This window comes from Dipodomys merriami, unplaced genomic scaffold (genome assembly GCF_024711535.1).
Source record: "Dipodomys merriami isolate MVZ:Mamm:240054 unplaced genomic scaffold, mDipMer1.0.p SCAF_29, whole genome shotgun sequence".
NCBI lineage: Eukaryota > Metazoa > Chordata > Mammalia > Rodentia > Heteromyidae > Dipodomys > Dipodomys merriami.
The window spans coordinates 7,809,965-7,832,986 of NW_027204381.1; the positions used below are offsets into that span (position 1 = coordinate 7,809,965).

The 23,022-nt window shown below is 41.8% G+C and overlaps 1 protein-coding gene across 1 annotated transcript in view; it reads left to right on the forward strand.

The window, feature by feature from the left end:
• The first annotated feature begins 1,194 nt into the window (after positions 1-1,194).
• The window catches only part of Fli1 (Fli-1 proto-oncogene, ETS transcription factor), a 124,369-nt gene continuing 102,541 nt past the window's right edge, over positions 1,195-23,022 (forward strand). The window contains exon 1 of the mRNA XM_070038315.1: positions 1,195-1,615. Within this exon, the coding sequence (XP_069894416.1) occupies positions 1,598-1,615 (18 nt within the window). The 5' untranslated portion in view covers positions 1,195-1,597. The remainder of the gene's footprint in view (positions 1,616-23,022) is intronic.

Below are 23,022 nucleotides of genomic sequence, written 5' to 3' on the forward strand. Positions count from 1 at the left end.
TTTTCTTCTTCTTCTTCTTCCCCCCTGGGAGGACTCTTAAATAAAAGTGAGAAAGTCCCAAGTCTGGAGAGCGTGGACAAGGTAACTGGTTTTGAGACTGGGGAGAAGGGAAGTCAGGCCAGACAGCCCCCCCACCCCTGGGCGCGACAGCCCAGTAGAGGGCCCGGGAGATCTGTGGGTGAGCCGGGCCTGCGAAGTGGACCGTGGGGAGGCCGGTCACCCGGCGGGGTGGGGATGCCATTCCCGAGAGGGGGGGACCCCAAGTCTCACCGGGGAGATGTCTGGATCTGCTGTGCTGCGCTCTGGCGTGCTGCGCGCCGTGGGGGGACATGCTGGTCGGCGGCGTGGAGGGCAGGTCGGCCGCGGGGTCCGTTCCTGGGGGGGGGCAAGAGGGGCGAGGACTTGAAAGGGCAGCTTTGGCTTGAGAATCTAGGCTTGGGCAGTCGGGTCCGGGTCAGCGAGGGATTTAACTAGGTGCTGTTAGTCCTGTGGCCTTCGGTGGCTGCAGGATGCCCAGATGTGAGGCGCGCCTACGGGAGGGAACCCCCTTTTTCTTAGTAATGTCTGGGGTCCCGCCCCTGACAACGCAGGTCAGCCTGCAAACTCCCCAAAAGCCTCAACGGTGAGTGAGTGAGAGAGTCGCTCCGGGAGTCCGCAAAGTCTCGGCAGTGGTGGGGCAGAGTGGGGCAACTCCATCGATTTATTATTATTATTAATTATTACTATTAATGGTTGGTTTGCTTCGGTGTGCGTCCAGATCATACCCCAGCAATAGGCGCTCCCGCCAGGTTATCCCAAGTTCTAGCAAACTCCCCCGCCGTCGTCTTCCCATCCCCAAAAAAGTTTGGACTCCGGCTGGAAAAAGCATTAATGAACGTATCTGTGGGAAGAAACGGAAAGTGAATGAGTCAGGACGGCCACCTTCGGCCAAGGGCCCCGGGAAAAGGAAAGAATCTAACGGCGTTTGGCTTTGGATTTGGGGACGGAGGGGGTGGGGTGCGGTGGGGGGGGTGGAGGTGAAGGGGGCAGCGTTGCCGACCGCGGGGAATCAGGGCGCGGACGCTGGGCGTGAACCCCGTCATTGTTCCCCGGCCAGCCCTTATCTCCCTGAAGCAAGTATCCTGTGCGCGCGGTGCATGAATGCATCGGGCGATCTCTGCGTATATTTATATAGTGTGTGATGCGAAAAGCAGGACCAGCCGAGGAGAGGAAGAGGGGGTGTGGGGGAGGAAAGGCAAGGGAGAGAAGAGAGAGGAGAGCGCGAGCCGAGAGAGAGAGAGAGAGAGAGAGAGAGAGAGAGAGAGAGAGAGAGAGAGAGAGAGAGAGAGAGAGAGAGAGATAGGACTTCCTCCCCGATCGCAAAGTGAAGTCACTTCCCAAAATTAGCTGAAAAAAAAGTTTCATCCGGTTAACTGTCTCTCCGCTACAACAACAAACGTGCCTAGGGGAGCAAGGGCTGGGCGCTAGCACGGGGCACACAGAGCCGGCCCAGGGCGCCAGGGAGGCCGCGCCGGGCCAATCTGAAGGGGCTGCGAGGTCAGGCTGTAACCGGGTCAATGTGTGGAATATTGGGGGGCTCGGCTGCAGACTTGGCCAAATGGACGGGACTATTAAGGTAAGCTGGGGGTGTCAGGGGTGGGGGTGCGGTGGAGCCGATTAGGGCAGCGGGGCGGGCAGCTGGGCGCGCGGGGTGTCGGGGTCCCGGAAGACGTGGCCGCTCTCCCTTCTCTTGGCGCCCCGGCTTTGCGCGGTCTTCCCCGGCGCTGCGTTGGTGAGTCCTACGTTGCGGAGAGGCCGGCCAGGCTTTCTCCATCCAGGACGATCTCCATCCCCACCCCCCCTCCTTTACTCTCTTTGCCAAAGTGGAGTCCGGCCCCCTCCCACCCAACCGCCCCGAGGGCTGCGGGAGGGGCGCGGTGGAATCTGGAGACCCTGAGCGCCGATCAGAGTCAAGGGCGAGAGACCCCCGGGTCTGCTGCTGTCCCATCTCGGCAACCAGGGCGCCCCGGTACCGGAGCCGGACACTCGTTTGGTGGCCAGCTTCCTCTCTCCAGAGGCCGAAAGTAACGGGGGGCAGGCGCCCAGCTGCCACCAGCTCTCGGGTCCCTGCCTGGTGTGTGTTGGGGGGGATGGAAGGGGCCGAATGAAAGGATTAAAGGGGGTGTCTGGGAGTGCGTCCGTCCGAGGGTCTGCTGGGGCGAGCTCTTGTCGATGAAAACCCCTGTTTACAAGCCAGCCAGGCTGGTTTCTCTTCTCTCTCTTTCTGTGGCCGGGTGCTCAGCGCCCAGCAGCCTTAGCAGCCTCGGGCTCCCTGGGACTAACGGGTCAGCTTAGCCTCAGCAGCTTCTCCTGCGGGGGTCCCTGACCCCGACAGTCTGTCTGCTCCACCGTTCAGCAGCTCAGCCCTACAAGCGCCAGCTTCCACAGAAGGGTCCCCTAGTAGCTGTTTTCTAAGTGAGAGCCCCCTAGATCTTCAAATTACTCCCCTCCCTCCACACTGCCTGGAGAGGTCAGAGCGCCCCCCCCCCCCCCAGCTCCTACCATCCCCATCCACTTTGCCAAGCCTGGGTCTAGATTGCAAAGTGCAGACCAGAGGACTGGTGGAGATCCTTGCTCTGAGCCTCCCTCCAGTAGGGGCTACTGACTGCCCCCTCGTAAAGGGGGAAGTGGGGAAGAGAACAGAGAGGTGGGGGATATCCCCCCCCCCACGCCCGGGGACTGGCCTTTGGAGACCTAGCTAATGAATGGGACCAGAAGTTAGCTTCTAGGTCCTTGCAGGACCAAGCAAAAGGTTGTCTGGTAAAACTATTAGGCTGGTGAGGTGGGACTGGCAGAGACTGTCATCTTTCAGATCCCAGAGGCATCAACTCCCCCCCCCCCCCACACACACACCTAGGGCTGAGCAAAGAAGTCTAAGATGTTGAGCTTAGAGCTTCAAGAGATTTTTATCATCTGGGTGGAGTCGTAGTGGTTTTATTTTCTAAGTTTCTCTCTCTTTCTCTCTCTGAAAGTTTGAAATATGCTGACTGAGGTAAAAAGCACCAACTGAAGGAGTTTGACTCTTGGAGATGAGATAACTGGCATGAGTTAAAAGGAGCCTTTAAAATTCACATGTAGCTCAAACTTAAAATGAGTGGGTGAGAAGAGGGCCATGGAGCCAGGGAGTGGAGGTCACCAGGCCAACTCTACTCTTGTTTCTCTACTTCCTGTTAGTGTGTGCATGCAATTGCCTGTGTCCCTGGGTTCAGTATAGAGATGTTCCATTCTAGAAGGTACTTCTACACTCACTTTCCTCTACCCCCAGCGTCCCTCCCTGATCCTCTGATCTCTGGAAGGGCAACAAGATGGCTCTAGGTCTTGGTGTGGACACCCTAAAGAGAAGTGAGGCAATCTCTATCTCCCCAGTGCTCAGACCTCTATAAGCACAGGCCCTGAGCAGAGGGAGGAAACTGTGGTCTGTGTGTGTACCCGGGATGTGTTAACCTCCTTTGGTACGTACTTAGGGATTAGCATGGCAAGCAGTGAGATCAGCCCTTAGACCAGAAATTTGGCACTTTATGTCAAAGATGGAAATAAAGGTGTCTTGTAAGGTGGATAACCCCTCCAACCCTCCCTTTAAACATCTTTTTACTCTTCCTGGGTTACCAGTCTTCAAAGTCACCCACAGAGCCATGGCTTTCAAGCTATGTTCAATTCACCGAGGTTCTGAAAGATGCAGTCTAGAGTGTGTGTTTTAGTTTTCTTATTATGTGGAAGCCACAGATTCCTGTTCACTTGTGACCTTTGAATCTTAGGATTCCAGAAGGAACTGATCTGGGAGAAAGGCCCACCAACTCCTGGTCTTGCTGTGAGAATGCACAATCTGTTCAGTCTCTTTGTGCTTCATGTTGGTAAAAGCAAGCTGAAGATTAAGTTGCTTTTAGAATGGAGATTATCGGGGCTGGGGGTTTAGCCCAGCGGAAGGGCGCCCGCCTGGCGTGCCCAAGGCCCTGGGTTCGGTTCTCAGCCCTAGTTTAAAAAAAAAAAAAAGACATAGAACGGAGAATATCTTTCCAATCGATCCTTCCAATATTATGCTTCTGTTCTAGAACATTCATCTGTATGCGTGCTAAATCCCAAACTGTCATGAAGGAGTTCTGAAGACCCTATAGACGAGACCTAAGTTGTGTAATCTAGAATGCATGTTCCTAGTTTGAATAACCTGGAAACAGTCAGCTTTGAGTGATTCTGGGATGTGATTTTCATGTACTTCTACATTTCTTTCTCAATTATATATCTCACAGATCAGGAAGTATTTTGTCCAGAATGACAGACAAGTCTGGATTTCTTTATAGAAGCCTCTAGCATTGTGTATTACTTATACAGTTCCATGGGATTATAAATTCACAATCTTGTTGGCTTTCAGCATTGTGTTCTCCATTCCAAGAATGTCTCCTGAGCACCATATTGGGAATACCAATGATTGTTACTCTTCTCTTGCTAAGGGCAAGTTAACTGGCCATATTAAACAACACCCTACCCCCCACTGCTCCCCACAGTGATATTATCAGTGTTGAAAGCATGTGACAGTGATAGTCCTTGCGGCCTAAAGAAATGACCTGGTTTTGAAAAATGCATCATAGTTTTAAGCAGACCTCAGTTGAAGCCAATTAATGTTGTCTATGGAAACTTGAATACATACATAGAGAGTCATCAAAGCTGAAGAAGTAATCAGAGAAGTAGCTATGATGGCATACAATTAAGAAATAGGGAAAGGAAGAGAGGACTTGAAGTCAGAAAAGTGGGATCTATTTTTCAGCTCTAGAACTTGTGGATATATGCTGCATAGCAAGACTTTTACCACTTTTAGTCTTGGTTTCCTAATTTATGAAATGAGGCCAAAGCATCTCTTTACTACAGATCACAGTTAGCAAGAAATAAAGTACCTAAAGCTGCATACACATAGGCTGAATTAATCTTTTAGATTAGAATTTGTGGAGGTCTAAAGGGCAGAACATTAGAATCCAGGTCTGGATTTATTATATTGTTTAAATCATTAATTCAGCAAATATAGATATTTCTTATGATCAAGACTCTACATATTGAGAATAAAGTCAGTGATCAAAGCCAGGCTCTGGTGGCTCACACATATAATTAATTCTCAGTAGTCAGGAGGCTGAGATTTTAGGATCCTAGTTCAAAGCCAGCCCAAGCAAGAAAATCTGTGAGACTTATTTCAAATTAACCACCAAAAGCTGAAGTGCAGCTGGTTTGTGTGTGTGTGTGTGTGTGTGTGTGTGTGTGTGTGTGTGTGTGTGTGTGTGTGTGTGGCTCCAGCATAACAAAAAAAACAACAACAAAAACATACAAACAAACAAAATAGTTTTTTTAACTCTGGGAATTTATACTCTAATGGTAGTGATGGATGTATTTTAAGAGAAAGAGACTTATACCTAGTAGCCATGCATTTTCTGAACAGCCATAAAGATCTTGGGGCACAGAAAATTGATGGTTAGGGAAATCACCACTAACCAACTTAAACTGAGCAGATATGATCTCTCCTAATCCTTTATCTTGGGAAAGTTTAGTACCACACAACCAGTAAGTGATGGAAAAGCAGACTGGGAAAGAGAAGTTGGGCTTACAAACCTGGCTTTGAAAACCAGAAGAGAGTCATGTGACAGACAGGCCCTGGATGGCAGGGAAATGTGGGGAAGAAGTCTTGGAAAGCAGCAGCCAAATGAGAAACACATAGGAACAGACTTGACTGCCACCCTCAGGTACAGGATGGACTGTGACCCCTTCCTCCCCGTCCGTCCATGGTCCAGTGCCATCTCGTAGCTTTGAGAAGACTTCAGGCAAGATAGGCTGTCCATGTCTCAGTTACTATAGCCATTAAGCTTGCCCTCAGAAGACAATTACCAAGTGGTAAGCTCTGTTCTCTGTGTGAATAATTTCCACTAAAATGCTCCCGCTACTTCTGTGATTACGCAAATTCAAAATGTATAGGTTGGCAACTTTAGAGCCTTATAAGGTGTTTGTTGGGACATTCTCGTTGTATGACTAGCGCCATTGAGGCTCCAGATATTAAATGGAGCATCTTTTTCACAGAAAGAATGAGAATTTAGGAATATGGGGTTCCATGCTTTCTGCTACACCATGAAGACTGAAGATACTGTTTGCTTTTGTTATATCATGTGAATTAAAGAATCCTAGAGGCAATGTTTGTGTATGTGGGGGGGGGCAGACTAAGATGGACCAAGAGAGAAGAGAAGCCTTTAAAAGAGATATCATGAGGAATCTGACTTTGAACTAAAAAACACACTTATGTCATTTAGTAAAAATATATATTATTACTGTCCTGGCCAGGTGCTGATGGCTCACACCTGTAATCTTAGCTACTTAAGAGGTTGAGATCTGAGGATCTGGTTAGAAGCCAGTCTAGGCAGGAAAGTCCCCAAGACTCTTGTCTCCACTTAACCACCAAAAAATCCAGCAGTGGAGCTGTGGCTCAAGTAGAGCACCAGCCTTTGAGAGAAAAGCTAAATGACAGCACTCAAGCACAAGTACTGCTCCCTAAAATACTTGTTATTGTCTTGAATTATTTCCCTACTGAGAGAAAAAACAACTCCCAAATTTCAGATAGAATTTTGACACAAAATAATCCTTCTTTTACTTTAGACAAACTAAACAACTTGCAAGAATACATTCTAAAGTATTACGTTGTATTTTAATAACTGACAGGTTCCTTTTCCAGACATGCCCTGGGTGCTGAATTCTTCTGTCAACTCTTAATAATTGAATATTAACCTATTTAAATAAAATATGTTCAGCATTGTTCAAACATTTCCATTTTCTAGACAGAATGGAGGTCTTTAATAACAACCACATTTAATAATAAGATTCAGGATTTCAATGGCTCCCTCTGTTTGGGGTTAAACAGTTAAGCTAGCATTGGTATTTTTTAAAAAGTAGTTGATTTAAATCAAGTTTCTTTTTTTTTCTAGAAGTACAGTATTCATCTAATGTACGTATTGAGTTACTCCCTAGAAAACAAAGACAGGGAAAAAGTTGGGAAAAGGTTTATATTGATAAACTACCAGGCAGGCTTCCTAGTGTGATAACTTTGATCTTACCTCAATCTTCAGAAAATATTCCCAGATTAAAGTCTCCTTCAATATGAAGCTAGGTATAGAGACCTTCAGGTTCAGAAACAACTTACGTTCAAATGGAAAATGTACTGTTTTCTTTTATTTGAGACAACCAGCTGCATAATATACTTATAGAATAGCGTTTTTGTTTTATTTTGAATAACATGGTTTTTGGAAGAGTGCACTTAAAACAGACTTTCTAAGGCTATCTTTTGTTTGTTGTTTTTCAACGGATTGAATAAGCTAAAAGACATTGGCTGGTGTGTGTGTGGTGGTGGTGGGGGGGTGCTGGCACACACACATGTCTTCTAAAACCTTCAAAAAGCCAGCCTTATGAGCTTTATCCCACCTTTTCTTTTACTATACAACCCTGGATGGCCTTGAACTTGAGAGTTCCTCTTGCCTTCACCTTCTGAGTGTTGGGATTATAGCTGTACACCACCATGTCCTGTTCCAATAGCTTTTTCTGTAATCTCAATGTTATACAAGTGTCTTTTTCTCTGCAAAAGTCTATACCCCAGTCAGGCGCTGGTGGCTCACGCCTGTAAGCCTAGCTACTCAGGAGGCTGAGATTTGAGGATCTAGGTTCAAAGACAGCCTGGGCAGGAAAGTCCATGAAACTCTTATCTCCAACAAACCACCAGAAAGCCAGAAGTGGCGCTGTAGCTCAAGTGGTAGAGCGCTAGCCTTGAGCTGAAGAGCTGAGGGACAGCACTGAGGCCCAGAGTTCAAGCCCCACGACTGACAAAAAAAAAAAAAAAAGACTATACCCTGTTTTGTTTTCTGTTACTTTAATGATTCCATGTCTGTTGTATTCATCCCATTTAGGTATCATTTCATGGGATGGTTTTAATAGTGATTTCACTTTTTCACATATAACTCTACCACTGACTTGGTGAATTTAGCCATCACCAATCTGTGCCCTTTGCAGTGGTGTTTCTTCAATGACATCAAATGGGGTCATCATCTATTCTCCTATGGTCAGTCCTAGCATCAATACCTTCAGACTTTGTCAGAATGAGGCAATCTATGGGACAGTCTTTCTCTGTGTAAAGTAAGATGGCCTTGTAACCTCTGGGGAATCATCAACTGACCAATCATATGAAGGCAACTACAGGACTGTTAGTCAGGACCTGAACTTGGTGACTAGGTTTGATGAAAAGACATCAGAAAGCAGCAGGTGAGCTAGTCCCATCCAAGGAAAGAGCAATTTAAACTGAAGAGACAGAGAAGGACTCAATGTTAACAACAACCTATGCAGTTTCTTACTGTTTGCAAAGCGTGCTTTCTTGCATCTTGTATTTACAAGAGCTCTGTAGAAGGACAAATCATCACATCTCTCTCTGACAGAGTCCAGAGAGCTGAGACACGTTGCCTGATATTATATGGCCTGTAGCAACAGAGCCACCTTTTAAGCCTAGTCTTTCTGATGGCAGAAGACTTGCTTTGTCTGTACATACCAGCCACACTTCCTCTTCGCCTAGGTAACTCTGAAGGCTGGCTTTGAAACATGAATAGGACTTGAACATGAAGTATGGTCAACGGCATTCTAGGAGAGAATAGGCTACTTTGGGGAGTGAGGGGCATGTGAAAGACAGGACAAGAGTGGTAAGGTCAACTGAACCTAGATTATGGGGGATCTCAGGTACCATAACAAAGAGTTTGGGTCTTACAGAGGAAAGAGGAATCCAAATTTTTAAATAGAGGGATAGTCTACATGGCTATTACAAAGCTCTTAAAGATTAGGTCCTTCCTCTCTACCTCCATTCTTCTTAGGCAATGGCAATATGAGTAACTCCATCACTTAGGAGAAGTCTTATGAGAAGTGGGTAGAGATCAAGAGCGGACAAGCGGTGATAGGCTCAAGCAATCAGAGTTCTATCTATGATCTTTAAAGGGGTTATTTTTTTTATTAATATGACACCCAGAGTGGAGGGAGAAATTGTGTAACAATGTCGTTACTCTTTTTCTTGCTCAAATGTGTCTTCTTTGGCCAATGTTCTGGGAATCTTGCCATGACCTGTCTCTTTTCAATTGAATTGTCTATGCTGGGGTACAACTTTAGTTCTTTCTGAGACTGAGTCAGTAGAGAGTAACTGAGAAGAGCAAAAAGATGGGTTGTTGGAGTGAAACTCAAGTCAAATTTCCATGGAAATTCAGAAAGGTGTGACATTTTTTGCATGGGATGGTTGGACCCATTGCCTCCCTTAGACAATTGACATTTCATCCCAGTGAATCAACTGCTCAGAGACTTAACAGCATTGTTCCAAATAGGATCAGAGCTTGAGGACATTTTCAGAGAACTCATATCCATTTTATAGCAACTTCCAAATTCCTGGTACCTACCAAAATACTAAAGTATTTAAGATATTTCCTGTCATTAGGGAAGGAACAATGCACACGTCATGTCATTTCTGATCAACAGTTCACAGAGTATGACATTTTTAAAATGACCTCCAAGAGAACGTAGATGTGAGTACTGAAATGCTTTTCCAAGAGCAGGCCATTTACCCAGCCAGTGCTGTGTGTCCCAAGTAATGAAAGACCTTAAGTCACATTTCAGTGCACACGTGCAAGAGTCCAGAGTTACAGGTGCCCAGGGAGCTTTAACCTTGAATTTCTAGACATGTGTGGGTTTCACATGTCTACTGGAATCTAACATTCCAGTAGCAGATTTGGTTCTGAATATAGGGGTATTTCACCAAGTTTGTGTTAGAAAGTGTCTGAAAGCAAATAATTTTGCCATTCATTCGTGCTGCAAGAATAAATGTGAAAAGAAACGTTAAGGTTAAAATAAAATTGCTCAGTTTGTAAATTGTCTCTGACCATGTGTTATAATCTTTATGAAAATAGACATTGAGATTGAGATTTTCTTTCCTTTTTTTAAAAAATATTATCTTTAAGTAGTTGTACAAAGGAATTGCCATTTAACAAAGCAGTTTATGAGTACAATATATCTTGATCAATGGCACCACTTTCAACATTCATTGAGCCTGAGATTTGTAGGTCTACAAGAGTCATTTTATCTTTCATTGTGTGTCACTTAATATACACTCATTCATCTGAATAAGGCACTAGGCACTCTACCCAGTAGAGTGGGGGTATAGCTGAATAAGAACTAGCTACCTCTAATGTTTCATTCCAACTTCTACAGAAGGATTCTCCGATTCCTGATTTGAAGTGCTAACTTTTTGTGGTTCTAAAAGAAGAAATACCCATTAAGAGAAATCTTTATTTGTGGCTTACTGTTATGAAGATATTTAGGCATTTCTGTCCCAAAAGTGATAACCAATGTTTTTCTTTCATCTTTGGTGATACTCGTCCACTGTATGGTCATTTTTGAAAAGCCAGTGGAGAGTCCCTCTTCTTGTTTTCTCTTTCTGAACTTCAGTTCATCTAGAAGCATCATATAGAAGCATGGAGAAAAATACCACAACCAAAGTGAAAAGATAGGTTGGGTGTGTGACTCAGTGGTAGAGCGCCCGCCTATAAGGACTTGTATAAGGCCTTAGTATCCATCACAAGCACCTCAAGAAACAAAAGATGAAAAGATAAAGAGAAAATTTTAAAGTTTATTTCTTATACTTAGTGTCCAATCCTTAACAATTTCTCAAAATCAGAATGTTTTGGTAGAAAATAAGCAAGAATGTTATGTATAGGCAGTACTAGAAAAAAATCAAAGAATATGAAAAGAATATACAGCCAGAAACAATGGCTCAGGCTTATAAAATCCTACCTACCTGTGAGGAAGGGGGAGGCAGTGTATCTGACTATTCAAGGATAACCTGGCCAAAAAACTAGCAAGATACAATCTCAATCACTATGCTGGGCAGGGTGGCACTCACATAAACTATCCCAGCTATGTGGGTAGTGTAAATAGGAGGATCATAGTTGCAGTCAGCTGGGCACGTACACAGGCTCTATTTGAAAAAATATCTAAAGCAAAAAGGACTGTGACATGGCTAGAGTGGTATAGTGCCTGCCAAGTGAGTGCAAAGAATTGAGTGCCAGTACCACCAAAAACAAAACCAAAAAATATTCTAATAAAAATCACGAAGTTTCTCCACTTGTGTCCTAGAAGAACACACAGATTAAAAACAATATAGAAGTGATGCTCAAGAAGTGGCTCAAGTGGTAGAGTGCTAGCTTTGAACAAAAAAAATAAAGAGGCTCAGGGACAGAATACAAGCCTCAGGACCAGAAAAAAACCCAACTTAATAATGTCCCATTTCAGAAAGAATAAAGGGAAATGTTGCTATCTTACTCTCTTGGTAAAAAATATAATTGGATACAATTTTTGCAGAGGGTAATATCTACTTGAAGAACTAATTATCTATATAAAATTGATCATTCCAATTTACAGATATATTGATTTAAATACCAAAGAAATAATGTTTGTACCTGCATAATTTATAGCAAGAAAAATTGAAAATAGTCTAAGCAACCAACAACAGGGGACTAGATAGATATATTGGGGAAGATTCATATAAGGGAACAGCATGACAATATATATTTGTGTATGCTTGTGCTGGTACTGGGACTTGAACTAAGGGCTTGTACTCTTGCTTAGCTTTTTGGCTCAAGGCTGAAGTTCCACTTATTGAGCCATATCTGCACTTACAGCTTTTTGCTGGTTAATTGGAGAGAAGAGTCTCTTGGATATATATGCACAGGCTGGTTTTCAACCAGGATCCTTAGATATCAGCCTCCTAAGTAGCTAGGATTACAGCTATGAGCCATTGGTGCCTGGTTTTAGTATGTCCATATTAAATGAAGTAAAACCAATTGTCATGTACACTCAAAGGTATATTATTGCAAGTAGAAAAAAGTGAGTTCCAAAATGCATGATCCCATTTATGAACAAAAGTTACACATACATACATATGACTACTAAGAAAGAAGAATGCATGTATTAAATGGTTAATATTTTAGAAGGATACAGATGAATATATATTAAAATTATTAAAAAGTAGTTGCTTTTAGGCATGAATGTAGACTTTAACTTTTCATAGCATAAATTGATGGACTATTTCATTCCTTTAATCATTGGTATACATTTTTGTAATTTAAAAATAATTATGTAAAAAATTAAAAAGGTCTATGACCAGTAGACCTGTTAGAATCATTCTATCTCAACTTTGTAGATCCCAGTGGGTTTGGGGTTACATTTTAGAGTAAAAATAGAAAGAAATAGAGTAGTCTGATTGAAGGTCTTAACCTTTGAATTCTAGGCCCAGGCCTCCTTCAAGCTAGTTATGGAGACTTAGGCAAGTTAGTTCTGGGTTAAAGGTTTTCTAGAGTATAAAATGAAAGCATAATTTCAGTTCTTCCTTTCAGCTCTCATGTTCCTATGACTCTGCTCTTGGTCAAGTTTTGTATTTGTGCATCTCATTTGGGGATTGGGAGTAACTGAGCCTCTTACAGGTCTTCTTTCTGGTCTAGTATGGCTCTTCTATAATTTCAGAGCTATTTTCATATTGTGGAAAGACCTTGGAGGCTGGGACTCTTAGGAAGGGCCTTGCGAATTTCTGGGAGCCAGTTGTCTTTACTGCCAAGTGACACTGGCGCTTGTGCCAATCTCTTTACGTTAATGCAAACTAAGAATAGAGCTTCACTCTGCTCTGGAGTCCTAAGACTTTTTTTCTTCTTCAAAATTTAGTCTCATTTGGCTCCAAGTGCCATTCCCCTGGACCTAAATAAAAAAAATCTTGTCTAATTGAAGGGAAATTGAATTTGTCTGGTTTTAATTCATTTACACTTAAGTCTTTAAAAAAAAACAATATTTTTGAGAGTTTATTTGATGTCCAAGAAGAATGTTGAGCCTCTTAATGAGTTTTCTGGAAGGCTTTTTTTCTTTCTTTCTTTCTAAAACAGGAAGTGGTGCTGTGCTATGGGCAAACACACTCAACCCCAAAAGGCCCCAATTCAGTTTGAAACTGTATCACCCATAACATGTGCACAGGCCCTAGTGGCCCTAGCCAAGGCCTTTCTTCCTCTAGGCCTTACCTTCCACCTAAAGAGGAATCAAAATGAGGAAGAACAATCATAGTTATAAGAAGAGAAAGAACAGCTTATCTGTCCAGCTTTAGGTGCTAAGCCTTAAGACTTCTATGCAGTGCTTGTATCTACCCTAGAAGGTATGCATTATTTCTACTTTGGAGCACTGAGCAACAGTCAAAGTCATAATCTGAACCCAATCCTGTTTACCTCCAAAATTCATAGGGCCCAGTGATGGTGTTACATCACCAGACAGACACATAAATCTCCATTTGGTGCAAACCATGCCAAACCTATTTAAGTGAATCTGGCCAGATTCATTAAATTAATCAAGACTTCATCATTCTTTATTCAAGCCCTGTTTGTCCAGGAAGGAGAAACTACATGGTTTTGTTAGCAGGTGTACCAGGCAGGCAAGACATGGTAAAGTTGACAGGTTTTGTTTTTGCCATAATGAACTAACAGTAAGTTTATTAATTCAGTAGAGAACGGCCTATTCTTTGACTTGACAATACTTTGTCATCTATCTTCCTCTTTTTATTTCTTTTTTTCTCTTTTCTTCCAACTCTTTGCTCTCTTTGTCATGTCTTTCACTTGTATAATCATAATACTACACATAACTTTTTAAAAGTAAGAGATCTAGGACATCATGGGACACACAAAGAAGCGAATGTTCTGCGAGGGTAAAAGAAAATCATTGAGTGAAACTGACTTCAGGCTTCAGTTTCTCTTGAACAGCATTTCTTGTTATTTCAAGGTAGATTGACTTATAACTGCATCCAAAGCCACCTCACATCAGGGCCTTTTATCAGCTCAAGTGAGACTTCCTGTGGACTGGCCCAGCTTCCTGATAGATTTCCTTTTTCCTTTGGCAGAACAAAGAAAACCTAGCTTCAAGGATCTTTGGGAGCAAACATAACTTAGCACTAAAGAATCAATTATTTAAAAAAGTATTCTCCTTGTGAAGGGCTAAGTACGTGCCTTTGCATTTTCACAGCATCTCTTCTGTACCATGATAAAACCCATGTGCATTTATCAAGGTCCATTGAGTCATCTGAACCCATCTAGTTGTAGTTTGATTTTATTTAAAGATAGGAAATTAACCTATTATTGTTATTACCAGTGCATGATCACTTCTCTCCACCTACTTCTCCCCATGTAAACTTTCAGGAGTTAAATGGACACTTTGTTATATAGAGTTTGTGTGTGTGTGTGTGTGTGCGTGTGTGTGTGTGTGTGTGTGTGTGCGCGCACGCGCACGTGTGTGTGTGTGTGCGTGCATAACTTCAAGTACACTCAAAGGCTCATCAAGTCAGTTGAAGTAGAAATTATAGAGATTGGGGGTGAGGTTGTTGCTTTTCTCTTTTGCCTGGAATATTCTGCATTATTCTGTGAAATTTGGCCTCAATATTGACTCTGCATATTGTTACTGAAACCTTTAGGCATTACCTGGGGCAAGAAGGAGACACTTAAAATAGCTGCTTGTATTTTTGTCATGTCCCCTGAAGCAGCCGTCACATACTGTCAAGTTAAATATAGTAGCTCTCTCCCTAAACGCTTAGAAAGTCAGAAACCATTACACAGAAAAGATAGTTGAGGTTTCAAGATGCCTGCTCTGGAGATGACAGATTAGTAAAGAGGCACCGCAAGCACAACTCAAAGACTCAAGCGTCCAAATGTCACGTTCCACAGTAAGAGTGTCTTCTGAAGTAAGGAAATCAAGCATCATTGAATCCACAAGGATTCCTGATCTCTTGGATCATTGGTCCAATTTTCTCAGCATTGTCAAAATACACTTGGGGGGGTGGAAGAGGATCTTTGCCATAGGGACCAGTGAGGTAATCATGTAGCCCCCCAAATGTTACTAAAATAGAGTTTTTGTTTTTGTTTTGTCTTTAAAAGGATTGGTTGGAATAGGAAAAGTTAAAGCTGAAATGTAGCTCTGTGGCAGGAAGGATCTGAGTGCTAATCCATCATATTGAATTTGCATTGGATTATCCTAACCCAAATGTTAACACTATCATCCCTAAAAGAAAATGACCTAAGCTCAGCACAAGCTAGTAATCCTAGCCACTCCAGGTGACTGAGATTTAAGGACTGCAGCTTGAAGCCAGCCTGGGAAGGAAAGATTGTGAGACTCTTATCTACAGTTAAGCATCACAAAGCTGGAATTGAAACTGTGACTCAAATGGTAGAATTTGAGTGGAAAAAGCTAAGGAACAGTGCCTATGCCCTAAGTTCAAGCCTTAGTATGGCAAAAAGTAAGCAAGTAAGTAAATAAATAAATAAATTAGGAGGTTGAGAGGGTTCTGAAATAGTAAAATAACTTAGGAACTATCTGGCATGAAGACTATAGAAGTGGTTTGGGGCCTAAAATCCACTTTGGTGACGCAAGAAGGAAAGGGTTAGAATGACTACATGAACAAAAGTATGAACATGAGATCTTTCTTTTCCTGGCATTGTACTCTACCACCAGCCCTGTCTTCCAAGTCTATGACCAGACATTCTACAACAAAGATCTATACATTGTCATGCAGCTACCCGCAGCCCTGATACTGCTGTCTCTAGAAAACCATAGTGACTTGACTCTCATCTGCTCCGTGCTAAGAGTACATTGGGTCAAAAGTCACCAGTAGTCTTTCTCACATAAGACCTTTTTTTTTTTTTTTAATTTTATTTTATTTTATTTGAGAACATACTGTGCAGAGGTGCTACAATTACATGGGCAGGATAATGCATACATTTCTTACCAAGCATTGCAGCCTCCTCCTTTGTTTACCCTTCACCTCCCTTCCCCGCCTCCCCCCTCCCCCCACCCAATTATACCCCCCTCCCCCCACCCAATTATACCCCCCTCCCCCCCCCCACACCGACATTGTAAAGCTGGTTTTGACATGACATTTTGTACTTCTCATTGTTGCAACAGGTCCACCTGAATCCTTAAACGACTTGTTTGTCCCCATCTCCTCCACATGTTATACTGACATCAAATATAGTGAAAGCGGGGGTTACACTGTGGGGGAGGGACATACAAAGCAACAAAGAAATAATCTTATAAATGCATTAGAAACACATGCATGAAAGAAACGAAAACATTAAAATACATATTTAAGGGTTCATTTTCCTAACATCACATTATCTGACCTTTTCCGCTTGACTCATACCTATACTAGATATTGCAAATAAGGGAAACCATGGGACCTATGCTTCTTTGGGCCTGGCTTACTTCACTTAATATAATTTTTTCCAAACCTTTCCATTTCCTAACAAATGGGGAAATGTCATTCTTTCTGATGGAGGCATAGAATTCCATTGTGTATATATACCACATTTTCTTGATCCATTCATCTACTGAGGGGCATCTGGGTTGGTTCCATATCTTAGCTATGGTAAATAATGCTGCAATAAACATAGTTGTGCTGGTAGCTTTAGTGTGGTCTTGTTTGTAAACATTTGGGTAAATGCCCAAAAGTGGGATTGCTAGATCATAGGGGAGATCTATGTGAAGTCTTTTGAGGAACCTCCATACTGCTTTCCAAAGTGGTTGAACAAGTTTACATTCCCACCAACAATGAAGTAAGGTTCCTTTCTGTCCACATCCCCTCCAGCATCTGTTGTTGTTAGAGCTCTTGATTTTTGCTGTTCTAACTGGAGTGAGGTGATATCTCAATGTTGTTTTGATTTGCATTTCTTTTATGGCTAGGGATGTTGAACATTTCTTCATCACATAAGATCTTTGATACAAGAATTTCTCTGGTGGTCAGAGACGTGAAGGATACCTATGCTTTGTGCAATTTTCTCAAAAAAGAAGGAAAAAAGATCAGCTATCTTTTCTGGAAATATCTCAGGAATTGAGGACACTGAGCATTTTCCCAGCGTACCTTGGAGAACATATCCAGGGATGCAGAGTTGGTTCTTTGAGGTTCTAAGTTGTTCCTTCTGGAGACTTGTGGATCTCTATATATTCTTTGGTCTGCAGTGTGGTGGAGGATTTACCCTAGGCACTCCTTCCTGTCCTTCCTGATGTCCCCCCAGAATGTTTCATGCATAAGCCATAAATGGGCAAGGGTACTCATCTTGGAGCACGTTGGAATTAATTATTTTCTTCCCATCAGTGTGGACTGGGTTTGACCCAGTCTCCCCTCTGCCCAGAGCATCCTTTAAAAAGAATTTTAAAAAACCCTGTGTGTTTCATGGGAAATTTCACATGCCTGTTTCTGATTCATTTCCAATTAAAGGCTCAAAATACTGGCTTTGTAAGAGCTCTTTGATGATTCTGATTCTTGTTGGTTCATCTTTTTCCCCCTCCTAAATGTCCACAGAAGTTTAATAAATGTTGTTCAGACATTTGCATGCTTAATTATTAAACATAATTGGAAACAGGAGAGGATGTTTTAGTGCTGTGGACAATGCAAGCACACTTACAAGCTTGGAAAGACACAGAAATTTGCAGTGAGGATGAACTGTGGAAAAAATTACAGGAATCACTGAAGATGGGTGTCCATCACTGGAAGATGGTGGGAGATCAGAGCTCTGATCCTTTGGAAGGGAGAAGGAAGTATTATGAGAAGCAGTTAGCTCAGGTCCACAAATGTCAGTTGAGTCACCACTGTCATCTGAGGTAGAATATCATTTTGTAGATACAGATGCTGATCTTTACTTCCTCCTGATAGGAGGGGGTTAGAGGTCTATAATTATAGCAAGCCTCATTCTTCATGTCTTCCACTTGGTCACTAAAACCTTTGATATTTAATCTATCTGGGTAGATCTCTATACTAGCTCTTCAGGAAGCTTCCATATTCTTTGGATGATCCCTCTAAAGTACCAAAATGTGCCCCAGACTTGGATTAAACCACTTCTATGTCTGGTCTTACCTTAGACTGACTGGAGGGATGGCATTGAGCCCATTCTTCTTCCCTTCTTGACCTCAGCTTCTCTAGCCACTCTCAAAACTTAAGACTAGTTATACAATCCTCTTCTACCATAAATCTGGTAGAAATGTGGAACAATGAGTTGCCTGCAGTTTTTTGAAGAAAAGTTTGAATTAATTACTACAGTTTACTATGTAACTCCTTGTATGGTTGTCCTTGCTGCCAATGGTGAACTGTCCAATGTTTTAGAGTCTGTCAAACTTACCAAACATAATTCTATGTATCTACAATGTAATTGGAAAATGCTATGTGCTATAAGGTACTTTAGGCCCAACAAAGGCCACATCAAATCATAGAGAAACAGGTAGGCAGTTGCCAGAATGTGTATCTAGACTACCATGGCTATAAGTCATGTGCAAATTGACCTTTGAAATTGTAGATTTTATCCCATTTTGTCTCATTATTTAGACATATGTGATCTTGGGGAAATTATTCATTTTTATAATTCCTTTTTTCTACCTGTAAAATAAGAATAGTAGTGACACACCTGTAATCCCAGCTACTTCAGAGGCTGAGATTGAGAGGATGGTTGTTCAAGGCTACCCTGAGTAAGAAGTTAGTAAAAACTCATCTTAGTCAATAGTGAGGGAGACTTGTAAATAGGAGAATTGCTGTCTAGTTCAGCCAGGTACTTGAGACATTTGAAACTGTAATTGAAGCAAAAAGGGCTGGGAGCATGGCTTAAGTGGTAGAGTACACTGAATTTGAGACCCTGGGTTCAAACTATAGTACTACCTCCCCAATAACAAGTAATACTAAATATCCTATTTGCCTTACTAATTATTAGAGTAAAAAGAAGTATGGAAGTAAACTACTTTGCAATCAATTGCAAAAGCGAGTTATTATTATTACTATTATTATTATTTAGCTAGTTGTATAATTCCAGATATTCTCCTCATTGCAGTCCATGATTTTACAAAACAAAAATAAATGTCTTAAACCGAATTTATTGGCTTGCTTTTCTCTGCCAGTAAGACTTTCAAGGACGTTGTTGGTTAAATTCGTCAATTGGCTACTTACTCATATCTCTTTGCCCACACAGACTCCATCTCTACCAATGCCCAGTGCACATCAAACATCTATATTCCATCTTTCCCTCCCTTGCATCCGGCCATTGTTCTAGTTGTGAAACTCCCATTAAATCAATGGGGTTTTTACGTAAAAAGCACAAAGCGATGGCAGGATATGACTCTGAGTTCAAGAATTCCAGGCTTGTGCTGCTGATAAAGAGACTTGTCAAATAGAAAACACCAGAGAAAGCTTCTCCTGTTCAACTTAATGGTGCTCGGCTCCATTTGTTTGAAGATTTGCTTCTTTCTTTATAGAGCCAAGAACATCCTAGACTACAAATTATATTGTTCTTACAACAATCCCTTGCAAATAGTTTTTTTTTTACATGCCCATCTGGCTATCTAGATATTCATCGGCTGCCAACTCTTGTTCACTTGGGTTCCTTCTTCTGTAGAATCTCCAGTGCCCTTTTGCCATTAAGGAGATACAGGGGCAGACTAGAGGTTGATCAATTTGAAGGGGATCTAACATTTCAGCCTCTGATTTTCTATTCCCTTTTGTAAAGAAGACATTTCCACCAGGGAGGGATAATAGAGCTGACTCCCCTGGCCTAGTAGATGTGAATTTGTTTGGTCGTCTCAAAGGCGAAAAGTACGAATTATATATAGAGATGGTCTATATTCAGAGATGCTGCTTCCAAGACCATATCTGACTTACCTGTGAGCAAAGAGACATCAGAACAAAGGCAGTAACTGGCCTGAAAGAGGGCCCCGTGGTCTTAGAGATGTTGGAAACAGTGGTAGTTCTCACTTCATGAGCCCTGGCAAGACAATCTCTGTCTTTTCTCATTGAACATCACCAATATTTTAGGAAACTTTGCATCTAAATCTTTGGTACTATACTAACCCCCTACATGTGATTATGTAGCCAGAAGGAAGCATTGAAGTAGCCGAATTAGTGGAGAGATGAAAACAGAAAAATAAAGTGGGCTGTTTCCATTTTAAGCACTTTGCAGACACTGAGAATTGAGATTAAGAACTCCTTTAATTTTTCTTTCTGAGTGGGCTGAATTGTGTATGAAGAAGCACTTACTGAACTAGGATTTCAAAGTGGATAGAGATGGACACTTGTGTGTCTGTGATTCCTAGAGATCACCAGCTAGCAAAATCAGCTGTTTATCTTGCTGCTCCATAAACACCAAAAAATCACCACTGAAACTTAAGGGAGGCATTGAACCAATATTTTATATTTTCCCCCATAGCAGAGAATAAAAGTAAAGAAATTATAGAACATCTCAAATCTCATTCAATGGAGTCGTATCAGAAACCTTTCAGGAAAGACTGTTTTGTTTTTTTTTTTTTGACATTTTACTATTTTCTTGTGGCATTTTACTATCTATGCTCTATGTTTTGCCTAGATACTTACAGATATGAAAATAAGGAATGCATCCCTTTCTAAGTTTTTTAAGGAACGGTTAAATTTCTAGTTTAAAATTTGAACTGGGTGGGAGAGAGAAATAATGTTTTCTGGGGCTACAGAAAGCTTAAAATCTCTTTTTAAGCTATTGGTAAATAGGAAGCTTCAAAAGAGACACAGCTCTTGTGTATTGCACATTTTTTAGCAAAAGAGATTTGGGAAATACCGTCGGTTATTCTCAACTTTTAAAACTCTATCTTAAGGACAAAGAAAGTAGAAGATTAAAAAATGGTCAATATTGTCCAATAAAACTTTCTACAATGAAGGAAATGTTCTGCTGTGTACTGTCCAATAAGGTAGCTCCCAGCCTTAGCCTATACAAATGGCTACTAAGCCCTTTAAAGGTTTCCAGTGCAAAAAGAAAGCAGATTTTTAATTCAATTTATTTAACATTAATCTAAACTTACATATCCTCCTATGGTTACTTGGCCATCATACCGGACAGTGCAAATCTGTCTATAATTCAGGTTAAAAAAATCATCTTGAAATCTGAATTGAATCAGAAGGCTGTATTTGCCTGATTTATTTTTAATCTAAATCTGCAACATACCTGTTGTCCACACTGTCATTTACTCTTATCACTGACAAAGTCAAAGTAAAAGAAAAGTCAGCTCTCAGAATACCACCCATATTGGACTGGGGCTACAGGTCAAAGTTTACCATCTAGTCTCCTGGCTTCATCCTTAATTCTAGTCTGGCTGGAATACTTTCTTTCCCCTCTACAAAATGGGAGCATTTGGCTTTATCAAAGGGATATTCACAATTCATGATTGAATGTATATTGGGTTTGCCAAAGATACAGGGTGTGTGTGTATGTATGTGTGTGTGTGTGTGTGTGTGTGTGTGTGTGTGTGTGTGTGTGTATCCTTCCACTGAAAAATAACCTTGGTCAACAAGAACCCTTATACAATATCACAATTTCAGTTTCCCAGCTGTAAAATACTGGCATTGTACTAAGTTCCTTTTAAGGTTGCTTTCAGCTCTAATGCTTTATGCCACCATGAAAATACGATTTGCTATTGCATAGGACTCTGTACTATTAACAGATGGTTTCCTTTTCTAGTTCCCAGATCTTTATAATTCCTTGTAAGAAAATTTCTTCTTAAGTATAACTGCGAACAAAGCAATTTAATTTAGCCAATGACTAGCTGGATGGTCTTGGAAACTCAATTTCCTTCCAGTGGCTATGCCCTAGGTCTTGAACATTTTGTGGTACTCTCTTCCAAAGATCTACATTCTTGATACCCCAAGACATAAAACAGTAGCATCTGTTGCCTTCATGATCTTAAACATGGCTAATGGAAATATGTGACATATTACCCTTACCATGGCTTAAAAACTACCCTAAGGAGCTGGACACCAGTGGCTCATGCCTGTAATCCTAGCTACTCAAGGGTCTGAGATCTAAGGATCACATTCAAAGCCAGCCTGGGCAGGAAAGTCTGTGAGACTCTTATCTCCAATAAACCGCTACAAAACCGGCAGTGGCACTGTGGCTCAAGTGGTAGAGCACTAGCCTTGAGCTGAAGACCTGAGGGACAGCGCCCAGGCCCAAAGTTCAAGTCCCATGACCGAAAATAAATAAATAAATAAAAACTACCCTAAGGAATAAATACTTCCATTCTGCTCCTGGGGAGAGATCGTCCCTCATTCTTAAAGTTTCTCTAATGAGCAAACCTGTGTTCAATTCTGAATCTGTGGCCTAAGCTTGTGAGTTCAATTGTGGAAAGTAGAATTGGTCCAACTCTACTGAAAACATGAGGCAGAGTTCCCTGAGATCTAACTCTCTCTAAAAGTTTTAGGAGTGATAAACCATGGAGATCCCACTTCTCACTTTTATCAGCCTTCGAGAAAGCTAGGATTATAGGTGTGAATCACCAGCATCTGGCAGAATAAAGTGCGGACCCATCCATAGTTAGTCTTGGGTAGTCATTTGACCTGGTAATACATAGAGTTTATCATGAATTCCATAGTTCTGTAGTTTGTGCATTTGAAGAAATTTCTTCAGCTTGAAGTTTTCTACCTTTGTTCTTTTCAGATCACATCTTACGTAAATTGAAGACTGTAAAAAAAAAACAACAACACAAAAACCAATTATTGCTCATGTACTGCTAGTTCATGTCTGAAAGCCTAGCTAGTCAGAAGGCTAAGATCTGAGGATCAGGATTTGAAGCCAGTCTTTGTAGGAAAATCCATGAGGTTCTTATCTCCAATTAACCAGCAAAAAGCTGAAAGTGGTAGAGTACCAATATTGAGTGAAAAAACTCAGTGCCTAGGCCCTGAGTTCATGATCCAGTACATATACTTATATACTCCCTCTCTCTCTCTCTCTCTCTCTCTCTCTCTCTCTCTCTCTCTCTCTCTCTCTCTCTCTCTCTCTCTCTCTCTCTCACACACACACACACACACACACACACAGATATACACACATACATACAAGGAATATCCTTCTTTGGTGGACTGGGTTATTACTTGAT